Consider the following 21082-nt stretch of genomic DNA (forward strand, 5'->3'; position numbering starts at 1 on the left):
CTATTTAATAGGTTGGCTTTTTCCTGGGCGTCAGTTGTCAGTTGCCCCATCTGGTTTAGCAGGGGTCCAACATTGCCCTTGCTTTTCCTCCGGTATAATCAGTACATACTCCTTTCCAAATTACCCTCTTTTTTCCATCAGATTTTACCGGTACAGTACCAGTCAATGGTTTGTCCAGCTTGATTTGTTTCTTTTGATAGACCTATTTGAGGATTTAAGTTTTAAGATAACAGCATCTGATCAACCACCCAAAAGCTGAGTAATTTTCAGTAAATCTTTTTAGGGGATGTCCAAAGTATTTGGAGGAGGGATATTTTTCTTATGCAACACAAAAGATTGGAGGGACTATATTCATGACTAACTTTCTCCAAGTCATTTTAACATCCCACATTGCTTATCATCAGAGGTTTTACAGCTCTATTAAAATAACTTTGTTAAGACTGTTACAAATGTCATAATACATGTGGAAATGTTGCTGGAACTAGATCTGAAATGTTATCTGCATATTTTCACTTGTCAAAAGAATATTCTTTAATGGATTTTTTTTCCAGGAGCAAATGCTGTCTGCTCCAATCCATTTTCAGTTATTAATGTTAGTTTTTAGGAAGTCTCTTTGAAAGGCAGCCACATTAAATTAAGTCTTTTCAGGAATAACATGTTGTTTCCACTGAGGAGAAATTTAAAAGGGTATGGGGAGGGGGGGAAACTAAATTGCTGTTTTAAGATTACATTTCCTTAAATAAAATTTACTAGGTATAAGCAGTATCTTAATAAAACTACTTTAGGGACCAGTTTTCTCTTTTCCTCTGTAGTACAGTAAACATAAACAAGTAGTAATGAATAGGGACTATCCTCAGTGGAGTGAGATTGAATGACTAGGAGCAGTGCAAATTGATTAGCAAAGGTAATATGCTTCTTCTCAGCAAAAAGGCTGTCACTTTTAGACTTTATGATTTATATTTGATTAGTTTCCATATCCCCTTGTTTTGGCTACACATACATACACAAGGATTGTTGGAAATCCTGTTAACATGCTGATATAAAGGGATCTATGTACTTAGCAGATTACTCCTACCACGTTTCCAGTGTTTCCAAAGCCAATAAAACCAAGTTCAAAGAACAAAATGCAGAGTTCAGACAGACATAAATTGACATCTCTCTTCTTCTACTGGATATTTCAGATTGTTTTTGCTCAGTGTTTTATTATCGTAAATAAGTAGGTAAATGGCATGTGTCATAATTACATAAATACTTGAATTCATTCCCATCTTGAAAATGGGTTATTGGGAGTGTGTAATTTCTTATGGATCAATTTTATCTGTAGGTCTTGTTTCAATCTTTGTAACTGAAGAAAGAATTAGTCACACTAGATGGGTGATGTTGGAACTAGAATTCATTAATAACTTTACTATGTCACTGATCATAATTCTATTATTCCAATTCAGAATATGGTTTTAATTTAATCAGTAAATAATTTGCAAAGATAAAGCCATTCTGTGCTCTCAAAATTTGAGGGGTTTTTTCTTGTTTGTTGGTTTGGTGTGTGTGTGTGTGTGTGTGTGCGCGCGTGCGCATGTGAGTGTGTGTGTGCATGTGGGTGTTTGCATATGCTCTTGTAACCTTGTGTGCCTGTGCACGTGCTCTTGTGGTCCTCTGTGTGTGTGCGCGCGTGCGCATGTGAGTGTGTGTGTGTGTGTGTGTGTGTGTGTGTGTGTGTATGTAATTGGCAACAGGTATCCACTTAGATCACTTATTTCACCTGTGCTATGTTCCATTCTGCATCATATGAGTTTTAGTTTTTGACTTTGATACTAGAACTTCTGATCTAAAGAGATAGGACTACAAAAAAGTGAAAGAAAGTAAAGGTTATTATGCCATTGTACAATGGTATCTGAGGTAGAGAGAAGCCAAACTGAGATTGCTTAAGTTCAGATCTACCCACGATATGGTAATCATCAACTTTGTAGGAACATAATTTTTTTTTAATTCAGTTTATTATCAAGAATGGCACACATGAAAATGAAACTGCTTGCATAAACTTGACGGAAATACAGGACTTGATGCAAAATCAGTCTCTCTAATTTTGCTTCAGTGGGCTTCATATCAAACTCAGGGGTGAAATCGGGAAATCAGTGAGAATTCTGCTATTATTTTCAGCAGCATCGGGCAGTAAGTTAAATTTCAGAATATTGGAAAATTTGGAAAATGACAATTCCAAGGCTAATATTAAATCCCTTTCTATATTCCAAACCACCATTAAACTTTAGGCCAGGGGTCAGCAGACTTTTGTCAGTGCAAACTGGAGCTTGCAACCCAGCTGTGACCATGGATGGTCCTGAAGTCTCTGCTCCTTTGGAGTGACTACCTTGCTCTCCATCATGGAAGGGAGCATTGTGGAAGGGATGGACAGCATAGTTTAGCTCAGGAGTCAGTAATTATTTGGGTTTCAGGACCACTTAGGGAGTTGTGGTGAGCTGATATAGGCTGGGTAAACACCCTCTTCCCCACTCCTGCCTCAAGACTGCAACAGCCTATCAAAACTCCTTAAATGGTAGATTACTAGACTGGTAGTAATCTGGTTCAGGGGGCACTGGATGGAGTGGGTGGTCAGGGAGGATCTCCATGGAGCCTTGCCCAGGACTTCTGTGGGCAGGGTGCACTTGCTCAGATGGATGGGATGGGACCACAGTGAGCAGAGAGTGATATTTGGGAGTGGGTGGGTCTCAGGCCAGGGGTCAAGATTGTGGGTCAATGACAGCGCAGAGTTGGGGTCTGGGGCAGAGCCATTATTTGCTCCTGGCACCACCTCATGATCCTGGCTCCAGCTCCACCTGCCTGTCCTGCTCCCAGATGTCTCTCCCCACTCATGCACAGCCCCATCCCATCCACCCCATTGAATGTGCTCTGCCCGCAGAGGTCACAGTCTGGTCTCCATGGGAACCCTGGCCGTCCACCCACCCCATCTGGCACCCTTAGAGGTGGATGTGGGTAGATGAGCTGGTGTGCCTGGGCAGCAGGGCTGGGTTTAGTAGTGGCATCAGTGACACTGGCAGCGGTCATCAGAAGTAGATGCTGCTGCCAGGAAGTGGAGTCCAGCTGCTGTGCCACCCTCCCCTGCCACTTCACGCCTGGGGATGATAAGACCATCTGCTTTGACCACAGTTTGGGCTTCCCTCTGTGCCTGGACTGCGAAGGGCTAAACAATGCACCACAGGCCAGATAAAATTATTTGGTGTGCTGGATCTGGCCTGCAGGCTGTATTTTGTCCACTCCTTTATGCTCCTGATCCCGTTATGATGGATAGGATTTCTGCGGGCAAGTGTGAACCTCTTCACAGGCTAGAACTGGCCCATGGGAAGTTGGTTGCCAATTCCTGCTTTAGGTCAGTGACTTTTTCAGGCAATTTGCCTTCCTAATATGGTTCAGAAACTACCATATGCTTATCCACAGGTTATTTGCTTTGTTATTTGCTAAAGAAATTTGAAGAAAATGGTGTTTATACTGATTTTTTTCACTATAATTGTTTTGGGTTAAAAAATGTTAAGATGTTTTTGTGGCCTTATCTGATGCTGCAATCCAATACTCTTGCATCTATAAAGTCTGATTTGGTTTGTGTTTCTGTAGGCTTAAGTGCCAATTATTAAATACTGGTCCTTTAAGCAAAAGGTTTCTCTAATATTCTTGATTCTCAGATTTGCATTCAGAAAGTAAAGTGGGTGGTGCATTGTACCTTTCGCAAGCTTAGAATCTCTTTAAACTCATGTCTCTTAGAATACCTTCCCATTATATTTTGACAGTTTGGCAAAGATGCTATCAGGTCTTCAGGGAATAACTACACAAATTAAAAATGGGAACAGTCTATCATATTAAGTCACCTAGTCCAACTCTTGAAAAATACAGGATTGTTCTATCCAGCTGTTCCCATCTTCTGGATGATTCTCCTTGAAATCACAACCCAATATCTCACTCTTAGAAGAATTTGTTTTTTCTCACATTATTAAAATCAAATTTTTCTTTTGCTTAATTTCATTCCATTACTTTTAGTTTATCATCATCAAATCTCTGTGAAATGAGTTTTCTTTCTCCTTAGAGTTTATATCCTTCAAAAAACTTATTTATAGACAGCTATTTCACTCACAAAACTTATCCAGCCTAAGAACAAGGTACATTTATTTAGATATTTAATCTTTCTTTTTAATCCTTAATTTATGTGGCCCTTATTTGAATTTCTTTCCATTTCTGTCATAGAAATAGAAACAGAAAACATTATTTTAGGTGCAGTATCTTATGGTACAAAGGGACTGAAGTTGCTACAGTAGTACAACTGGCTGAACATTTTCAAATTTTCTAATAAGAGGACAAATATTAAGTATATTTTTCACGCACACCAAAAAATCCAGATTAGTGATGAGTCTCACATAGGAGAAGTTGTTATGACTTCCCTATTGTTCTTACTTCTTTATTTTATTTATCCCATTACAATGGAATATATAAAATGTGGCTGAATGGTTTTTAAAAGGCATTAGTTCTGAATCTATTCATATTTGTTTTGTCCTATCTTTCTCTTGTGTACTTCTTGTTTCCTCTGTGTGGCAGAAGTCCTTGTTCTCTTTGACATCTACACTTGCTATCCTATTCTGCTTTTACCACCAAATCTTTCAGCCATTATTTTCTTTTATAATTACTGTACCATGGATCATTAACAGGGTTATTCTGAAGGTTTGGGAAGGATGGTTCTGATACAAACTTCAGCAAATAAGGAAGTGATGCTGCGTAGTAGTTTGTTTTCAACTTTGGTAGTAACTTGATAAACATGTGAACACTTTATCCTAAAGTGTACTTTTCTCTGAAAAACAAAAGGGCGAAATACCTTGTCATCAAAACAATTAGGCATAGACATTAGCAGTGCTTAAACCTACAAAGTTTGCATTCTGTTTATTGACTAAAGATAATTGCAAGGGTTGCAACAAATCCCACTTATACCCTTTATGTCCCATATAGTCATCCATGCCATCCTGAATATTTTTCAATACCCACCTTGAGATTAAGGGTTAAATTAAACATCTCTTCCATCTGCATTTTAGCAACAGAATACTTGTATGTACAAGGTCATATATTATGGTTCAATGCTCGTGTTACCACCAAAGGAAACTGTAAGCTTTCTAGGAGATTTACAAATAAACAGGAACTTTGTTTCATCAACAAGGACCAATGACTGGCATCTGTTGTTAAGAAGATAAGAGCATGCCATGATAGTAAAAAACAAGTAGCTTCACATCATCTGACTCAATATGGTAGTTAGCTTGATGCGTTAAATTCAAAATAATGAAAGCTATACTTTTAAGGTTAAAATAAATTTTTAATCTGACATCTGAGGTAACATGTGGCTGTGTTGTTCTACTAATCTGATTAATCACAGTTATCCTAACAGAGATAATTTTTTTCCCCTAATGCTATTAGGATCATAGGGAGTGTATTATGGAGTGAAGCATAAAAATTTTCAGTGGGACAAAATGATAGGTGAAGAACAGAGGCTGTAGAACAGTAGTATGAGAACTTGGTATCTGTGAGGCACAGTGAGGAATTAGGATAGTGGTAAAGAAAATAAGAAAGCTTCAGGAAAAGATAAGAAAGCACAAGTATAGTCACTTGAAAATAGTCTTAGAAATAGCTAGCTTCTCTGTGGCTTGCTTCATATCTAGTTCCCATATGCCACACATTCTAATCCCTTATATCATCTCCCTTCTATTTTGCAAGCTTAATTTGCAGCCCAGCCATGTCTTACTCTAGTGCTTCTCTCCTGAATCTCTGTGTTTTATCAGATCTGTGGACCTCAAACTTTGAACAAGGCCAGATCTGCTGTTTCCTGGAATTTCTGTTAGTTCAAAGGGTCCTCTCTGCGTAGTTTTGCAATGGGAATCACCTTTGCAAACGGACTACTAGCTATTCCTTAGAAATACTTCCATGAGAACAATGAGCAAGACTTCTGTTAGTAAATTGTACACACTTTTTCACCTTTGAAATATATGATGAATATTTAGTTAGTTTCTGATTAAATACCTTGATTGCATTAGAAGATATTTATCAGATCCACTGAGCATCATTAGTGCATTGCTAATCAGAATACTAGATTTTCATTTGAAATGGGAGCATTCCATCAGTTTTAGAATAAAGTGGTGTGACATGTATCACTTTAATAGCCTAGAGGATTGATAATGGGTTCCATAGTCTTCTGCTTCTCTCTTACTGCAAATTCCATGCATATTAATAATAATAATAAAAGTCATAGAAGTGAAAAGGAGTGAATGGGTCCATGTCATATAACTAGTCTGTAAGCCATAACAAACGGTGAGACTTTGAGGTTTGCTATGCCATAGTTATGCTGAGCTATACACTAAAGGAACTTGGGAAGTATAGATTTTACTGGCTGCTTGATGATCTGATAAGAAAGGTAAAAAATAAAAACACACTAATGATCAAAGAAGCTGATTCAAAGAAGGTAATAGCGAATGCAGTAGCTGGATAATGCAAGAAGTAATGTAAAAAGTAAACCCCATGAATGAGGCAGAGGTAAAAAGAACTGAAGATTCAGGTGTGCAAACTTGACAAAGAAACAAGTAGAAATGGACATCAATAGATATGGACATCTAGTGAGATAGATAAACACTAGCATGTGTTTAGGGCAGTTGGGGTATAACTACAGAGGCTACCAAACTTGTTTTTTGTAGCAACCTTTGGGACAGTAATTGAGGTACTGTGTCGCTACCTGTCTCAGGCAAGTTTCACTAAAAGGCTTGTTACACATGCATGTTGTTAGGTGGCTCCAGCAACTCTTAACCCCTGGATTTCCCATACATTAAATACCCGAAACTAGTTTCAAGCAACTTTAGTTGATTTAAATTTAGGCTACTCCAGGGGCATTTTATCTCTGACCCATGTTATCCAGCTTATTTGGGCTAATTGTTAAATAGACCAGCTGGTGTACTGCCCAAGTGACAATAAACCACTCTGAGCTTCTGCCACTACAACACAAATTTGAGTATTTTTTTTCTGTATTACACCTAAGCTCCAGAAGGTTGCTTGTAGGCAGCAGCCTCCTAGAGTACACAGGTACAAGCAGTCTGAACAACAGAGAGCAAGAAACTGCCCAAACACCACATGCCTCATAACAGCAGAGATAACCACCTTAGACCTAGTTTCATATTTTCCCCTGCTACTCTTCTTGAAAGGCTGTTCCAGAAAGTCAGTCTTGTGCTTCTAGTGTAATTTCTGTCAGGGTCAAATACATATTTCAGTTCTTATGCCTACATGTTTTTAACTGAAAACTTTCTAGAGCTATACCCCACAATGAATTTACAAAAACAGCACTCACCTCTCCACATTTTTCATCAATACCCAGGCTACATTTAAATTAGTTAGTTTTAAGTACTCTAGTAATTCAACTGCAGTAGTACTGTGACCAGAGTGGGCTAGACTACCACTTTAGTACTTCTTGGGTAAGTTCTGCAGCAGACACTGTTCTCTATGTGCTAAACCAATAGCAGTATTTGAACTAACTAGTTTCAAGCTAGTTCCATGACATCTACACAAGCTGCAAGCACACAATGACTGTAGAAAAGGCATTCTCTTAATTTTGCCAGTTAATTACAATAAACCAAGCTCTAAATTATTACCATCTGCTTGACCTCTTTTTGGCCTGTTTAGCATAACTTGGTGGTCTCATTCTAGGTCTTAGAAGACAAGGAACCACACAGGAAGACCATTATCCAATTTAATACCAATTAACGTCTGCTGGCAGTCTCATCACAGAAGCAAGTGACACAACTTTGCTGTTGCTCTGTGGAAGAAACTCCATGAGATCAGGTTTTGAACAGTATAGAAAAGGATGTAGGGCAATTGCTTTCGCTGTTCCTGTTCTGATAATTTATACAGGACTGCACGGTCTCCAGAAAAAAAGAAAGAAAAAAAAAATAGGCAATGGGTATTTTAGTATCCATACATTTGTTGTTAAATTGTTTCTGTTTTTTACTCAGCAGCTGCTTCACTGAATGTTCATCATCTGCCATTGAACCTGCTGATATACAGCAGATGTTGAGCACTTAGTGGAGCAGAGAGGGAGGTAGAGATGTTGCATTATGATTAAATACCTGCTACAGTGATTATGTAGGGAGACCATTCAATTCTATTTTTGTTTAATAGTATTTTGTATTGGATAAGCATTGATACCCAATTTATAACAGTTCCAAGTTATTTTCTGTTTATATGTGTGCTGTTCTAGAGAGATTGGATAAGTTGCAAATTTTAAAAGGCACATTAAGAATATGAATTATTAAGAATACATTTACAATGTGTGCAATGTTATCAATTTACACTAAATCATTCTACGTTGTCACTCAGGATGATAACAGAAACAGTTAACAGATACCTCGGTAAAAGTAACAAATATTAAAGACTACTTGGATGTGATCCCAAATGAATGATTTAAATGGTGTCTATTGATTTTAATAGAGTTGTTCCATTTTATATGAGGTGAAGATTTTCTCACTTAGCTGTTTACAGCTCACACAATATGGTCCTGTTGGTTAAAAGTACTGCAGCCCACTACCTAAAGACTTTTAGCAATGTTATGTTGAACTGAAATTGAGTGTGGTGGTACACTGCAGCCAAAGCATCATAAAGGGTGAGTGGCACATATTAGGAAAGTGTTTAGGCAAGTGGAATTACCTATTATTTATTTGGTAGATTTATATCTTTCCTCCCCCTAAGGAAGCTCAGGGTGGCTTGCAATATAAAGCAGATAAATTATAAAAATAGATAAAAAAGACATGTAAAATAACCGACTCACTAGACAGTGCTCCCAAATCTACCTCTGTCTGCTGAAGGCCTGCCCTGGTTAAAAAATAAACATTTTTTTAAAAGGCTTACAGTGCTTTCAGAAGATGTCCTGGCTCAGATGAACCACAAGAGGGAGGGAGTTCCAAAGCTGCAGAGCAATTAGAGAACAACCTCTCCAAACATTTTGTGCACAAATTGCATCTAGAGGAAGTTGCTCTCAGCTGAATTTAGGGATGGTGATAGAATAGTCCTTTAGGCTTATAGGACCCAAACAGCTGAGGCTCTCATAGGTCAAAACTGGCACTTTGAATTGTGCCCAGAAATTTAGTTCTTCCCTTGCTTTGCCTCTACCTGCAAAACTCTGCTTAGCTTATGCACTAATATAAAGTTGTTTTACTGAAGTCCTTAAGGGAGGTGGCTTTTCAAGCGTTCCTTGGGAGGAACCATCCTTGCATCAGCAAAATGTTGTTTGACTTCCCTGGATGTCAAGTCCAGCAGTTTTTAGTGTAGTACCTAAAACTGAGGGTGAGATACAGATATTTACATTGATCTGCCTAACAAATAAAAGCAGTCTTAACATGTGTTTTTCTCTCTACAGAATCATTGTGACATGGAATAAATGTGCATTATTTTAGAGACTGCTAATATTTAACCCATTAGACAGGACTAAGAAAGGTGTAGAATGGCACACTATTATTCTTCAAAACTCTGCTAAGTTTTATAATTCTTATTTTGTTATCTAACCTCAGAAAAGACATTGCAATTAAAAACATATTTAAGCTTATCAGGACCTGTGTATTTGATCTCTGTACTGCAATAACATGAGAGTTACACAATACAAACATATACAATGTTTTTGTATGATGAAGATAAAGTGAAAGCAGAGTTTTCAAAAGCATCTTGATTACTAAGTGCTATTAAACTGAACCATAAAATGTTTTTGTTTTTTTTAAATCATGCTTTTTGCTTATTTTCATGAGACTTTCTCCCCAGTATTTATACACAGAAGGTCTCTTCCACAGCTAATTTACAGTAATTTCCTTCTCCTCCTGGGCTCTATGGAGGACAGATCAGGACTGCTGCACATGGTGAGGGATAAGAATTAATCTAATGCATATTGTCCCCTTGCCTACAGCACCAGTAGATAAGCCTAAAAAATAAGAGAGCCTTTTCTGCACTGCAGGAATCCTGCAATCCACCAAGCTCTGTAGTAATTTCTGAGGGCAGAAGTAAAGTGTGGTGTGTTTCAGGAGCAAAGAAACTCAGAGTCTGCATAGAGACACAAAGTCTGTATGCAGGCAGCTTTCTGTCTCCTGCTGTTACACCAATAATTATACTAGGGACTGGATAGATTTCATGGCTGAAACTTTGCTTCTACTTAAAATCCTTATTTTTTTTCTCCTTACAGATGGGGGCACTCTGACCACAAGTTCTTTTCATCCATAGAAATGCTTATTTCAGAAACCACATTAAGGGAACAGCATCAGAAAGCATACACTGTTGTACCAATTTGTACCTCTTTCACTGAGAGGATTTAAATCCACAAAGCTGAGAATATGTTACTCTTCTGAGGCAGTAAAACTTGCTAAAATAAATTTAAAAGGAGGGAGGTGAAAATTCAGAAGTTATGTATAAGAGCAAGCCATTTCTCCTAGATAAATGCTTCAGAGATGTACTTTCCATAAAGAAACACCAAGAACACAGTTTGTTACAAGCAAAGTTAACATTTGAGAGGATTTGTGGAATAATAATATTTTATATAATGAAGCATAACTTTATAGTCTTTGTAATAAATACAGATGAATGGAGAGAATATATTTGAATGCTCATATGAACTGGTCAGAAAACAAGACGTCCAGTTAATGAATAATTTCCTAGTTTCGGGATTTGTCTTCCTCAGAGGCATAACTGGGCAGTGCTCCAAGGTGGTGCATGTAGAAGCTTAATGGGGAAACCTGTCACTGCATAAGTTAACATAGAAGCCATTGCAGAAATACATGTTAAGCAGCAATTTCAATGCCAAAATTATGAAGCAAATAAAAGGGATGGGAAGGGTTAATCAATACTTCTCCCTTCAATGGCAGTTTCCTCTAGGAGAGAACTGCCAGTCAGTGCCAAGCACACAGTTGCTGCTCTGCCCTCCCTACCCATCCCACAGCCAGCACTGTACCTACCTGCCAGAATCCCTGCAAGTGCATGGTACAGCAGGGGAATGAAAGGGTGAGACACCTGCCCTGGTTTGGCAGCCCTTGCGGCTCCTGCCCAGCTTGCCCACCTATAGTTCTGCTACTGATCTTCACTCTGCACTGGAATGAAACAGAGACCTTTTGGCAATTTTATTTTGGAAAAAGATAAAAATGGAGACTAATACCATGGAGTAGAAATAGCTTAGTCACTGAGCTACACACAAAAGACTAATGACGCCCACATTGTCACAGCAGGTCTTAATGGTCTGTTCTCTCAAGGATGTTTATGTGAAAAGTTTTGGGTTCAAGAATTTGACCTTTTTCATTGAAAAACCTATCTTGTTAAGAAGTTCACAACCACCTATTATTCTTGATATAATTAAAAAAAAGTTAATCAAGTGATATTTTGTTCTTTTTTAAAGATTAGAATTTGGTAAATATCTTTCATGCAAATTACAGTTTTCTCAGTGCTGATCAGAACATAGAGACTTCAAACACATTGAAAACTTGACCTGAAACCCTAAGTCAAGGGGAGTATCTTCACTCATTTCAGTGGGCTGTGAATCAGTCCATAAGTAGAAGTAGATAAATAGAAGTAGATAAGTAGATCACCTTGCTGTCCACCTCAGGAAAGATCATTGCAAGAACCTGCCTGAACTGTCGCCTTCCACTTGCTGAAGAACTGCTTCCAGAATCTCAGCATGGATTTAGGGCATAAAGAGGCACAACTGACATGATAGCCACTGCTTTCCAGCTGCAGGAAAAATGTCAGGAACAAAATAAACCTCTGCCCTCGGCCATCTTTGACCTCATGAAAGCCTTCAACTCCATCAACTGAGAAGCACTCTGGAGAACCTTCTGAAGTACAGATACCCACCCAAATTCATCACCACTTTTTGCCAGCTGGTATGTGGGTGGTGGTTCTCAAAAATGGATCTATCACAGATCCGTCTGAGGTTAAGATAGGAGTTAAGCTAGGCTGCATCATTGCTCAAACACTTGTGTCTATTCCTTACCACAATGCTACATCTGATCACCAACAAGCTTCCAGCTGGGAGTGGAACTAAACTACCAAATGGATGGTAGACTGTTTAATCTCAACTGACTCCAAGCCAAAACCAAGACCAGCCTGACCCTAGTCATCAAGCACCAGTGTGCTGATGCTGCTGTAGTGTATGCATACTCATGAGCAGAACTTCAGGCTATTGTTGACATCTTTACTGAGGCATATAAGAAAATGAGACTGACTCTTAACATTCAGAAGATGATGGTCCTTCATCAACAAGTTCTTAATGAATCTTAGTTATGGGTCCCCAGCTCTTAATTCAGATTCACAGTGAGATTCTGGAGAATGTTGAGCATTTCCCATACCTTGGAAGCTTTCTGTCTCAGAAAGCTAACATTGAGGAAGAAATCCAACCTCACTTCAAATGTGCAAGTATAGCCTTTGGATGCCTGAGGAAATGGGTGTTTGAAGATTGTGACATTAGATCCAGAACTAAGCTCCTGATTTATTAATCAGTCACGATCCTCACCTTATTGTATAGGGCTGAGACATGGACAATGTGCAAGAAACATCTCAAGCCACTGGAGAAGTACCATCAACACTACCTGAAGAAGATCTTTTGAATCCATTGGGAGCATCATTGTTAGCATCCTCTCTCAAGCAAATCATCAAGGTGATGATCACCCAACATCACCTTTACTGGACTGGCCACATTACATGGATATCCATCTCCAGATTCCCAAAGCAAGTTTTATTCTCCCAGCTCCAGAGGAGGGCAGAGAAAGCACTTCAAAGACATCTTTATGGCCAACTTGAAAAAATGCAACATCAACTCACTGGAGACTATCAAATGGAGGAAGAGTCTGCTTCAAGGATCTCAGTACTTTCAAACCTTATGATGACAACAGGAGATGGAAAAGCAGGAGCCGCAAACAGTGTGTCACAGATTGAATCAAGAACCTGGAGCCACCCACCCCAAATGGAAACGTGCCTGAACTGCAACAGATCCTGGATAGGCTTCATCAACCATCTTTTGACCCACAAATAAGACAATCATGGAAGACAATTATCCTTGATGGCAAGGTTTTGCTGCTGATGGTGATTATGATAAGTAGTTCTACATCACCTGATTTTGGTACTCGAAAAGCATAAACAGGTCACAGTTCAGAATGGTGTTTTCCAATTGAAATAATTCCAGTGTCATAAAGTGAATCCTTTCAGTGCCACCTAAGTTATAATCATAGAATCTTAGGGCTGAAAGGGACCCCGAAGGATCGTCGGGTCCAGTCCCCTGCATAAGCAGGAAAGACATCTGGGGTCAGACAACCCCAGCCAGGTGACCATCCAGTTTTTTCTTGAAGACCTCTAGGTAGATGATTGCACCACCTCTGTGGGGAGCTTGTTCCATAGTCTGGATACCCTAGTTGTAAAGAAGTTTTTCTTAATGTTCAGCCTGAAACTATCTTCCAGGAGTTTGTGGCCATTTTTTCTAGTGTTCCCCCAGGGCACCCTGGTGAACAATTGTTTAAGTTCACCATAAGTTTTCATTGTTATTATTATTAACAGTAGCAATGTAATTGTTAAGCTGTGCCAAGCCAGACTGTGCAAAACATAGAGCACCTGACTGTGGTACTTCAACTCATGATAAGTAGCATCTAACTTAGCAACTAGTTTCTCACAAATTAATGAGAAAGGAACTGTTTGGGGAACAAAATACTGTGTGGCATACATATGTGAAGTGAAATCTGATCTAGAATACAGACACAGGGGAAGAAAAACCTTAAAATTTTGGAAACCAGTAATAAGAATGCATTAATCGTGAATGGAACAGAACAACTTAGAAAGACATTGTTACTGGAAGTGGCCTTCAGAGCTTAGAGTGAAAAGTGTTAGAAGGTGGCCCCACTGAAGTCAAAAGGAGTTTCACTATTATCAATGGTTGAGCTGTAAATGTACAAAGATGGGATGCACTATGAAGTCCAAGAAAGGCTTATCTGATTCAGTGAAAAGGAAAAATATTTAAATAAATTGTGATGAAAAAAGGAAAGCCATTGGAGGGTTTCAAATAGAAAGTGACATTGTCAAAATGACAGGCAAAGAAAATAAGTATCTGAAGGAAAGTGAGACTCTGATGAAGCCACATAGAGGATTTAGCCTCTATTATGAATACTCTATAATATAAAAATGAACCTTTTTTGTATTTTTTCAGCTAACCAGCTCCCACTGAGCCTCAAATTCACATTTGTTTCATGTTAACAGATTCATATTTTACTAACAAAACTTTTCAGAGAAACAGAACTTTTCTTGGAAATAGATAATGACAGATATGATGCTAGAATTCATATTTACAGATCAGACAAAAAGAATCTATTTGAAGTACTTAACCTGGACATTTTAATTATGTAGTTCTTACTGCTAGTAACATGGCAGGATGACTCTTTTGAGATTAAAAGCAAATGGTATAACCTAAAGACACAAAAGAAATAAATAGCTTTGGATTTTCATGTTTCATATCACTCAGATTTTGGAATTCTACTAAGTATCATTTCTTACGTAAAAGCATAAAGGCTTAGGAAAAAGATGTAATGAGGGAAGTTTGACTAGAGACTTTTAAGTTTTCTAAGGGTAGAATTTTTATAAGGATGGTTTATCTCAGTTATGTATATGTATACCAGGGATAGGCAATCCCTGATGTGTGTGCCAGAGCATGGCATGCAAAGGAAATGTGCTTAACATGCATGCCATGGGGTGGACAGTGAGGGAGCCATGAGGGGCCTGATCCTTGCTGTGTCAGTGCAGCCCCAGCCCCAGCCCCTTCCCCACCATCTGCCTTAGGGCATGTGAGCACCTACCTCCAGCAATGAGTCAGGCCAGGGCGCTGCAGACCCTGGTATAGTTGCTTTCAGCCTCCCTACCATTGCTGCAAGCAGCCTGGACTCTGTGGTGGGTGGCGGGGTCCTTCCCAGAGCCTGGACTAGCTGTGTCAGGCAGCCTGGAGGCTGTAAGCAGCTGCATCAAAGTCCAAGGAGCCTCAGCCTGGCTTGTTGCTAGTGGCAGGTGCACATGCGCTTTGGGGCAGATGGTGGGGAAGGGGCTGGGCTGCACTGCCACAACAAGGGTTGGGCCTCTCATGGCTCCCCTAGTGTCCAGCTGTGGGACACTATCTTACAACTTGAGGTTGTAAGTATTTTTGGCATTCTGCCCCAAAATGTTACTGACTCCTGATATGCACCATTGTTTCCATTGCAGTTAACGTATCATAACCATGGATATGACTTCTTCCTTATCTAAAAAGTATAAGTGGAAAACCATTCCAAAAATAGAAACAAAATTGCCAGTAACTGGGCCTGTGTATTTTATGATGCAGTACTCATTTCAGTTGCTATAGAAATCAGTCCTCACTTGGTAAAAAAATATGCTTTCAAATTTCAGTCGTCATTTTTAAATGTTTCTAGCCATGAGCTACATCAGAGAACCTTGCTTCAGGGGATCGTCATGTATTTTGTTTGCTGCCTTGGGCAAGACATGTGGACTGAAGTTAGCTATGTTGCTTAGATAGATAGGTGATACTTTAACTATTTCAGAAACACTCTAATTTGGGATACTATAAAGAGGCGTACTGATGCGTTACCTCTAATTTTAAAATTGTCCAAATGTTAGCTAATTCAAATATCAAATTAGATTACTTTACCTAGGTTTGAGGTCTTAAATCATACATCAGAAGCTCTATCCAGCAGGAGCTAGACATTATTATTGTAAGGTTTAAGTAGAGCTGATTTTGTGTGTGTGTGTGTGTGTGTGTGTCTTTCAGTTGGCAAATGTCAGTGAATTAATCCCAAAAGTGTGCAAAGGAAAGAGTTGGTTTCAACAAATTTTTCATTAAAAATATATTGGAAAAGTCAAAATTGTCAAAAGTCTCATTTGGACACCTAAAAAATAAAATTCTGTATTATGAATGCTTATTTTTGTTCTAAAATTGCAAAATGAAATATATTTCAAAATTATGTTTGGAGTGAATTTTTTTTAGCTAAAGAATGATGTTTTATTTTTACCTGATTCAAGGCATTGTTTTCATCCCCAGGACAGGAAAACCATTTCCCACCCAATTCCCTCATTCAGTTCTCTTTTATGAAAGATCCAAGCTCGTATATACTCTGAATCAGTAATAACCAGGGGTAGTCAAGACTTTTCAGTTGAACAGTTTTTGGATAAGATTTCAATTTTGGAAAAAAAAACTACTCAACTTTCTATTTTGACTCAAAAACATGGGTTGTCAAACTGAATTGAAATGTTTAGTTTGGGTCAGTTCAACATTAATTTATTATGATGTCTTATGAAAGTTGTAGTTTGGATGCCTCATGGTGGATTCTTCTCCATGCCTCGGCCTCTTTTACTGGACTGATGTATCAATCTCTTCTTTATTTAGATCGGTGTGGTACATCATAAATGCTCCACAATGAAGAAGCATCTGGATTACTGATGCAGAATTATATGGTTTTGCTTCATTTAAATTGATGTATTTGATGTGTAGATGCTTATTTCATTGTTAGGGAAAGAAATTAATATCCCGACCACAGAATCCTTGAACTAAAATGCAGTGCTATCTTACCTACCTTTTAAAGTCAGCTTGTGATACTGGTTCTTTCATTTTCTGTTTGAAACAATGTGTTGAAAAGAAAGATGTGTATAACTTCTTCATCAATATGCGAACAATAGAATTTGACATAGTAGCAGCCAAAACATGTTCTTCAAGCTGCGTATTGGTGTGACCAGCAGAGACATTTGAAGAATACCGAAAAAATAAATAAAGCATTTAAGATCATTTATCTCTGTCTTGTTTCCAGATTCTATTTTTGGTCACATTGTCTTTCTCTTGGCAACTGTGCCTTTCTGAACAAGTCTGCTGATTTCAATGTCTGTTTTGTCTACATGATTTAGGACTTTAACTGGTGTTTGCAGTCAGGGTTAAATAAGATTTCAAAAAGAATTATAATACAACCTTTCATGTTCATTTTTAGGAAAGATAAATATATTCACACATTCTTAACAGTTGAACTATAGTGCTAAAAGGCCTTCAAAGTATCTATTTTATTTTTTTCTTTAATTTGATATTCCAGACAAATAGTTGGGTCTCTTTCTACCTCACACTCTAAATCAAGGGAATTCTAGCTTGTAACAAGAAATAGGTTGCAAGCTTCCAAAAACACCCCCCCACCCCCCTCCCCACACACACACGGTTTCTGAATAATGCATATGAAAAGAAAGTGTAAACCATACAGTCCTGTTATGCCAGTGAGTTTATGGTGACATTTGTTTGTGATTTTTCATTGTATAGACAAATTATTCATTTATATGATTCCAGGTGTTGTGAACTGACATTTCAATATTAATACCATATATTTTTTCTCTCTCAAAGTGGAAAAATTACAGGGAGATATTGATTGGGATCTGATCCCTGCTTTCTTTTACTTTTTTTTTGTTTTAATTTACAGATCTTCAAACTACTGGCTAAACCGCATCCAGTCTTTTCTATATTGCAATGAAAATGGTCTTCTGGGAAGCTTTTCTGAAGAGACTCATTCATGCACTTGTCCTAATGACCAAGTTGCCTGCCATGGGTTCCTTCCGTGCATTGTAGGTGATGGCTCTGCATGCTTGATCTGTGCACCTGATAACCGTACTCGTTGTGGAAGCTGTAACATTGGATACATGCTGAGCCAAGGGCTTTGCAAGCCGGAAGTGGCAGAGTCCACAGAGCATTACATTGGGTTTGAGACAGATCTCCAGGACTTGGAGATGAAGTATTTATTGCAGAAAACAGACCGGAGGATTGAAGTCCATGCTATTTTCATCAGCAATGACATGCGCCTCAATAGTTGGTTTGATCCCTCCTGGCGCAAACGGATGCTCCTTACCCTTAAGAGCAACAAGTACAAGTCTAGCCTGGTCCATATGATACTGGGTCTCTCTCTTCAAATTTGCCTAACTAAAAACAGCACCTTGGAGCCTGTTCTAGCTGTTTATGTCAACCCTTTTGGTGGCAGCCACTCTGAGAGCTGGTTTATGCCTGTGAATGAAAACAATTTTCCAGACTGGGAGCGGACTAAACTGGACTTACCCCTTCAGTGTTATAACTGGACGCTGACACTAGGCAACAAGTGGAAGACATTTTTTGAAACAGTTCATATCTATTTGAGGAGTCGAATTAAGTCAAATGGTCCAAATGGCAATGAAAGCATCTACTATGAACCCCTGGAGTTCATCGATCCCTCACGGAACCTGGGCTACATGAAAATCAACAACATCCAAGTGTTTGGCTACAGCATGCACTTTGACCCAGAAGCAATTCGTGACTTGATTTTACAGCTGGACTACCCCTATACTCAGGGATCGCAGGACTCAGCACTTTTGCAGCTATTAGAAATAAGGGACCGTGTAAATAAACTCTCCCCACCTGGCCAACGTCGTCTAGACCTTTTCTCTTGCTTGCTCCGTCATAGACTCAAGCTGTCTACCAGTGAGGTGGTAAGGATTCAATCCGCTTTGCAGGCCTTTAATGCCAAATTGCCAAACACAGTGGATTATGACACAACCAAATTATGTAGTTAACCATAAAATGTGAAGCACAACACAAAACCTTGAAGGAGTTTTTAAAGTGCTTTTGTGGAACAGTTTATGTTTGGAAGAGTAAATTTAAATTGTCTTTTCAATATCTGTCTTATATCAGTCAATACCGTTGGATGGCAATTTACACACCTGAACTTGCTGACAATGAATATATTATACTTGCAGTTTTGGTTTATGAATGAAATAAATACTGACACCAGTCTAGAAGACATTCTACTTTTTACAATAAATTTCATTTGTAATTTTATATGTTCCGTGGCAATGCTTTTGTGCATTACATCCTCTAGAGCGAACATAAAAGGATACCAATAAAATTTTGTAGCTGAACAGTTATTAAAAAGAAATGCTGTGGGATTCTTTTTTTTAATTCACAAAATGAGTAATAGCCTTGATATACTTTTGTGTGTGTAGTATATGGGAGGAGTGGTGGGAAATAAATGGTAATATGTTGCTTTATATAAACTTTAGAAAGCCAACAAAATCTGGTGTTAATTTTGAAAGAGACAAATCCATAAGTTCATCTTGAGGCTAACTGACATCCATGGTTGATGGTATGCTTTTCCCTGCACCTTTGAGACACTTTATGGACTTGCCTTTTTGAAGCTAGTGTGTATGATGATCAGATTCCCAGAGTGGTAATATTGTCCATATTAGAATAGATATCATGCTTGTACTGATGTTCTGCAGCATACAAAGGGATGAATGGTTGCCTTATCTATTAGAGCAGGTGGAAAGCTAGCTATCTAACTGATATCCAGTAGCTTGCAGCTGAGAAAGTCCTTTCCAATGGGAATTGTGCTTAGTTTCCAAAATGATTTGCTTTGCATGCTTGTTCACATATTTATTCAAAAATATTTAGAGAAATATCATTCAGTGCAATAGAGTAAACAGATACAAACCATCTTTAAGTAATATGTTTGATCTGTCTAGCACAGGAGTTGGCAAAATAAGGTCCATGGGCACTAGGCAGTTTTATCTGCCCTGCGGGCACCCACCAATGAATTCTGCCCTGTCCACCCTTATGTGCCTTGCTCCCATCCTTGAGCATGGAAGGGCCTGGCCCAGCCAGCACACACAGCTTCTGGGCATAGATGCTGCTGTCATTGCTGCAGCAGCTGGGGAACCTGTTCTACTTCCCTGACCTCCAGTGACTCATCCTGTTTCCCTGCTGCAGCACTCACTCCAGGCAGCAGATAGGGATGCTCCCTGATACCATGTGCAGCTCCTGAGACTACAATGGAGTGGAAGGGAGCCCCACCTCCTGCTTTGCAGCAGAGTCCCAGCAGCTGCCCATGGTGGCATGGAGTGGGGAAGGAAGCTGGCTATATCATATGGGGTTTCCCCCCCAGTGGCATGCAAGTGCTGGGAGCTGCATGTGCACCACGAGGAGCCCCATGCAATAGAGTCAGGCCAGCCTGGCTCCACTTCTTGCCACCATGTGTAGCTCCTGGAACTGGCCAGAGCCATGTGCTGATGGGCGCAGCACCTGTATGGGCCCCAAGCACCCCGAGAGCCCACCACTTACTGCTACTGTTATCACTGGTGGGGGCTATGTGCCATGAAGGGTGGGGGTGTGAGGGGGTCCCCTCACCCTTCCTCAGACCCCACACACCCACAACCTTCCCACATATACACACACCCCATAACATACCCTACACACCCCACACACAGCCACTTCCTCACAAACCGGCCACACAATCCCCACACCCCACCATACACACACACCCATGCCCTCACCACAACCCTCACACTCCCCCACCCACAATCAATATACAAGAGTAAGACTTTATTTTTGAGCTATTATGCAACCATCTCTATATACACTACACAAACACAAATCATGACAAAAATATTATTTGAAGTAAAATTAAAATATGTTATAGTACATGTTTATATGATTTGTTTTATTTCTGGTTCCAAGTTGGTAACACCCCTCCCAAAAGGAGTACATCTGGGGGCAAGGGGAGAGACAATGCCTGGCAAAGGTCAGGTGTCAGGGGTGGGACTTCCAGTCCCAAGATTACAACGAGGGGGTGGGACAACTGTCAAGGGGCCAGACTATCCTTGCAGTCCTCAAGAATTCACCAAAACTAAATGAGTGGCCCTCTAGCCAAAATAATTGCCTGCCCCTGACGTAGAGCAATGACTCTCCAGCTGTCTAGAGATCAACATCAATACTGCTGGTCTCAAGGATCAGTTAATTAAATAACTGCCTTTAAAAATCCGTCCAATATAGGCACCCCCACCCCTCCAAAGAATGAAAAATATATACACCTATGATAAAATACCCAGCTGTGAAGGTTGTCCGGCAGTACGGGATTTGAAAACACTATAAAAACTTTTTTGTTGTAAATTTAATCAACACCTCACTGAAATTTAGCTTATTGAGGTGGGAGAGGGGAAGGAATCCATTAAAGCACACTTTTAC

The 21082-nt window shown here is 39.3% G+C and overlaps 1 protein-coding gene and 1 long non-coding RNA gene across 3 annotated transcripts in view; both read left to right on the top strand.

Annotated features, from left to right (window-relative positions):
- BRINP3 (BMP/retinoic acid inducible neural specific 3) overlaps positions 1-19002 on the top strand; it is a 334303-nt gene extending 315301 nt beyond the window's left edge. For both annotated transcript variants that reach the window (XM_019530987.1, XM_019530988.1), the window contains exon 8: positions 17520-19002. In XM_019530987.1, coding sequence (XP_019386532.1) covers positions 17520-18636 — 1117 coding nt within the window. In that variant the 3' untranslated portion in view covers positions 18637-19002. The remainder of the gene's footprint in view (positions 1-17519) is intronic.
- LOC109307216 lies at positions 7319-10769 on the top strand. The gene is made up of 3 exons (XR_002100206.1): positions 7319-8680; positions 9816-9923; positions 10244-10769. It is a non-coding gene; the product is annotated as an uncharacterized LOC109307216 (long non-coding RNA).
- Positions 19003-21082: the final 2080 nt, after the last annotated feature.

The sequence above is a fragment of the Crocodylus porosus genome, unplaced genomic scaffold (assembly GCF_001723895.1).
Source record: "Crocodylus porosus isolate Cpor-Errol unplaced genomic scaffold, CroPor_comp1, whole genome shotgun sequence".
Taxonomy (NCBI): Eukaryota; Metazoa; Chordata; order Crocodylia; family Crocodylidae; genus Crocodylus; species Crocodylus porosus.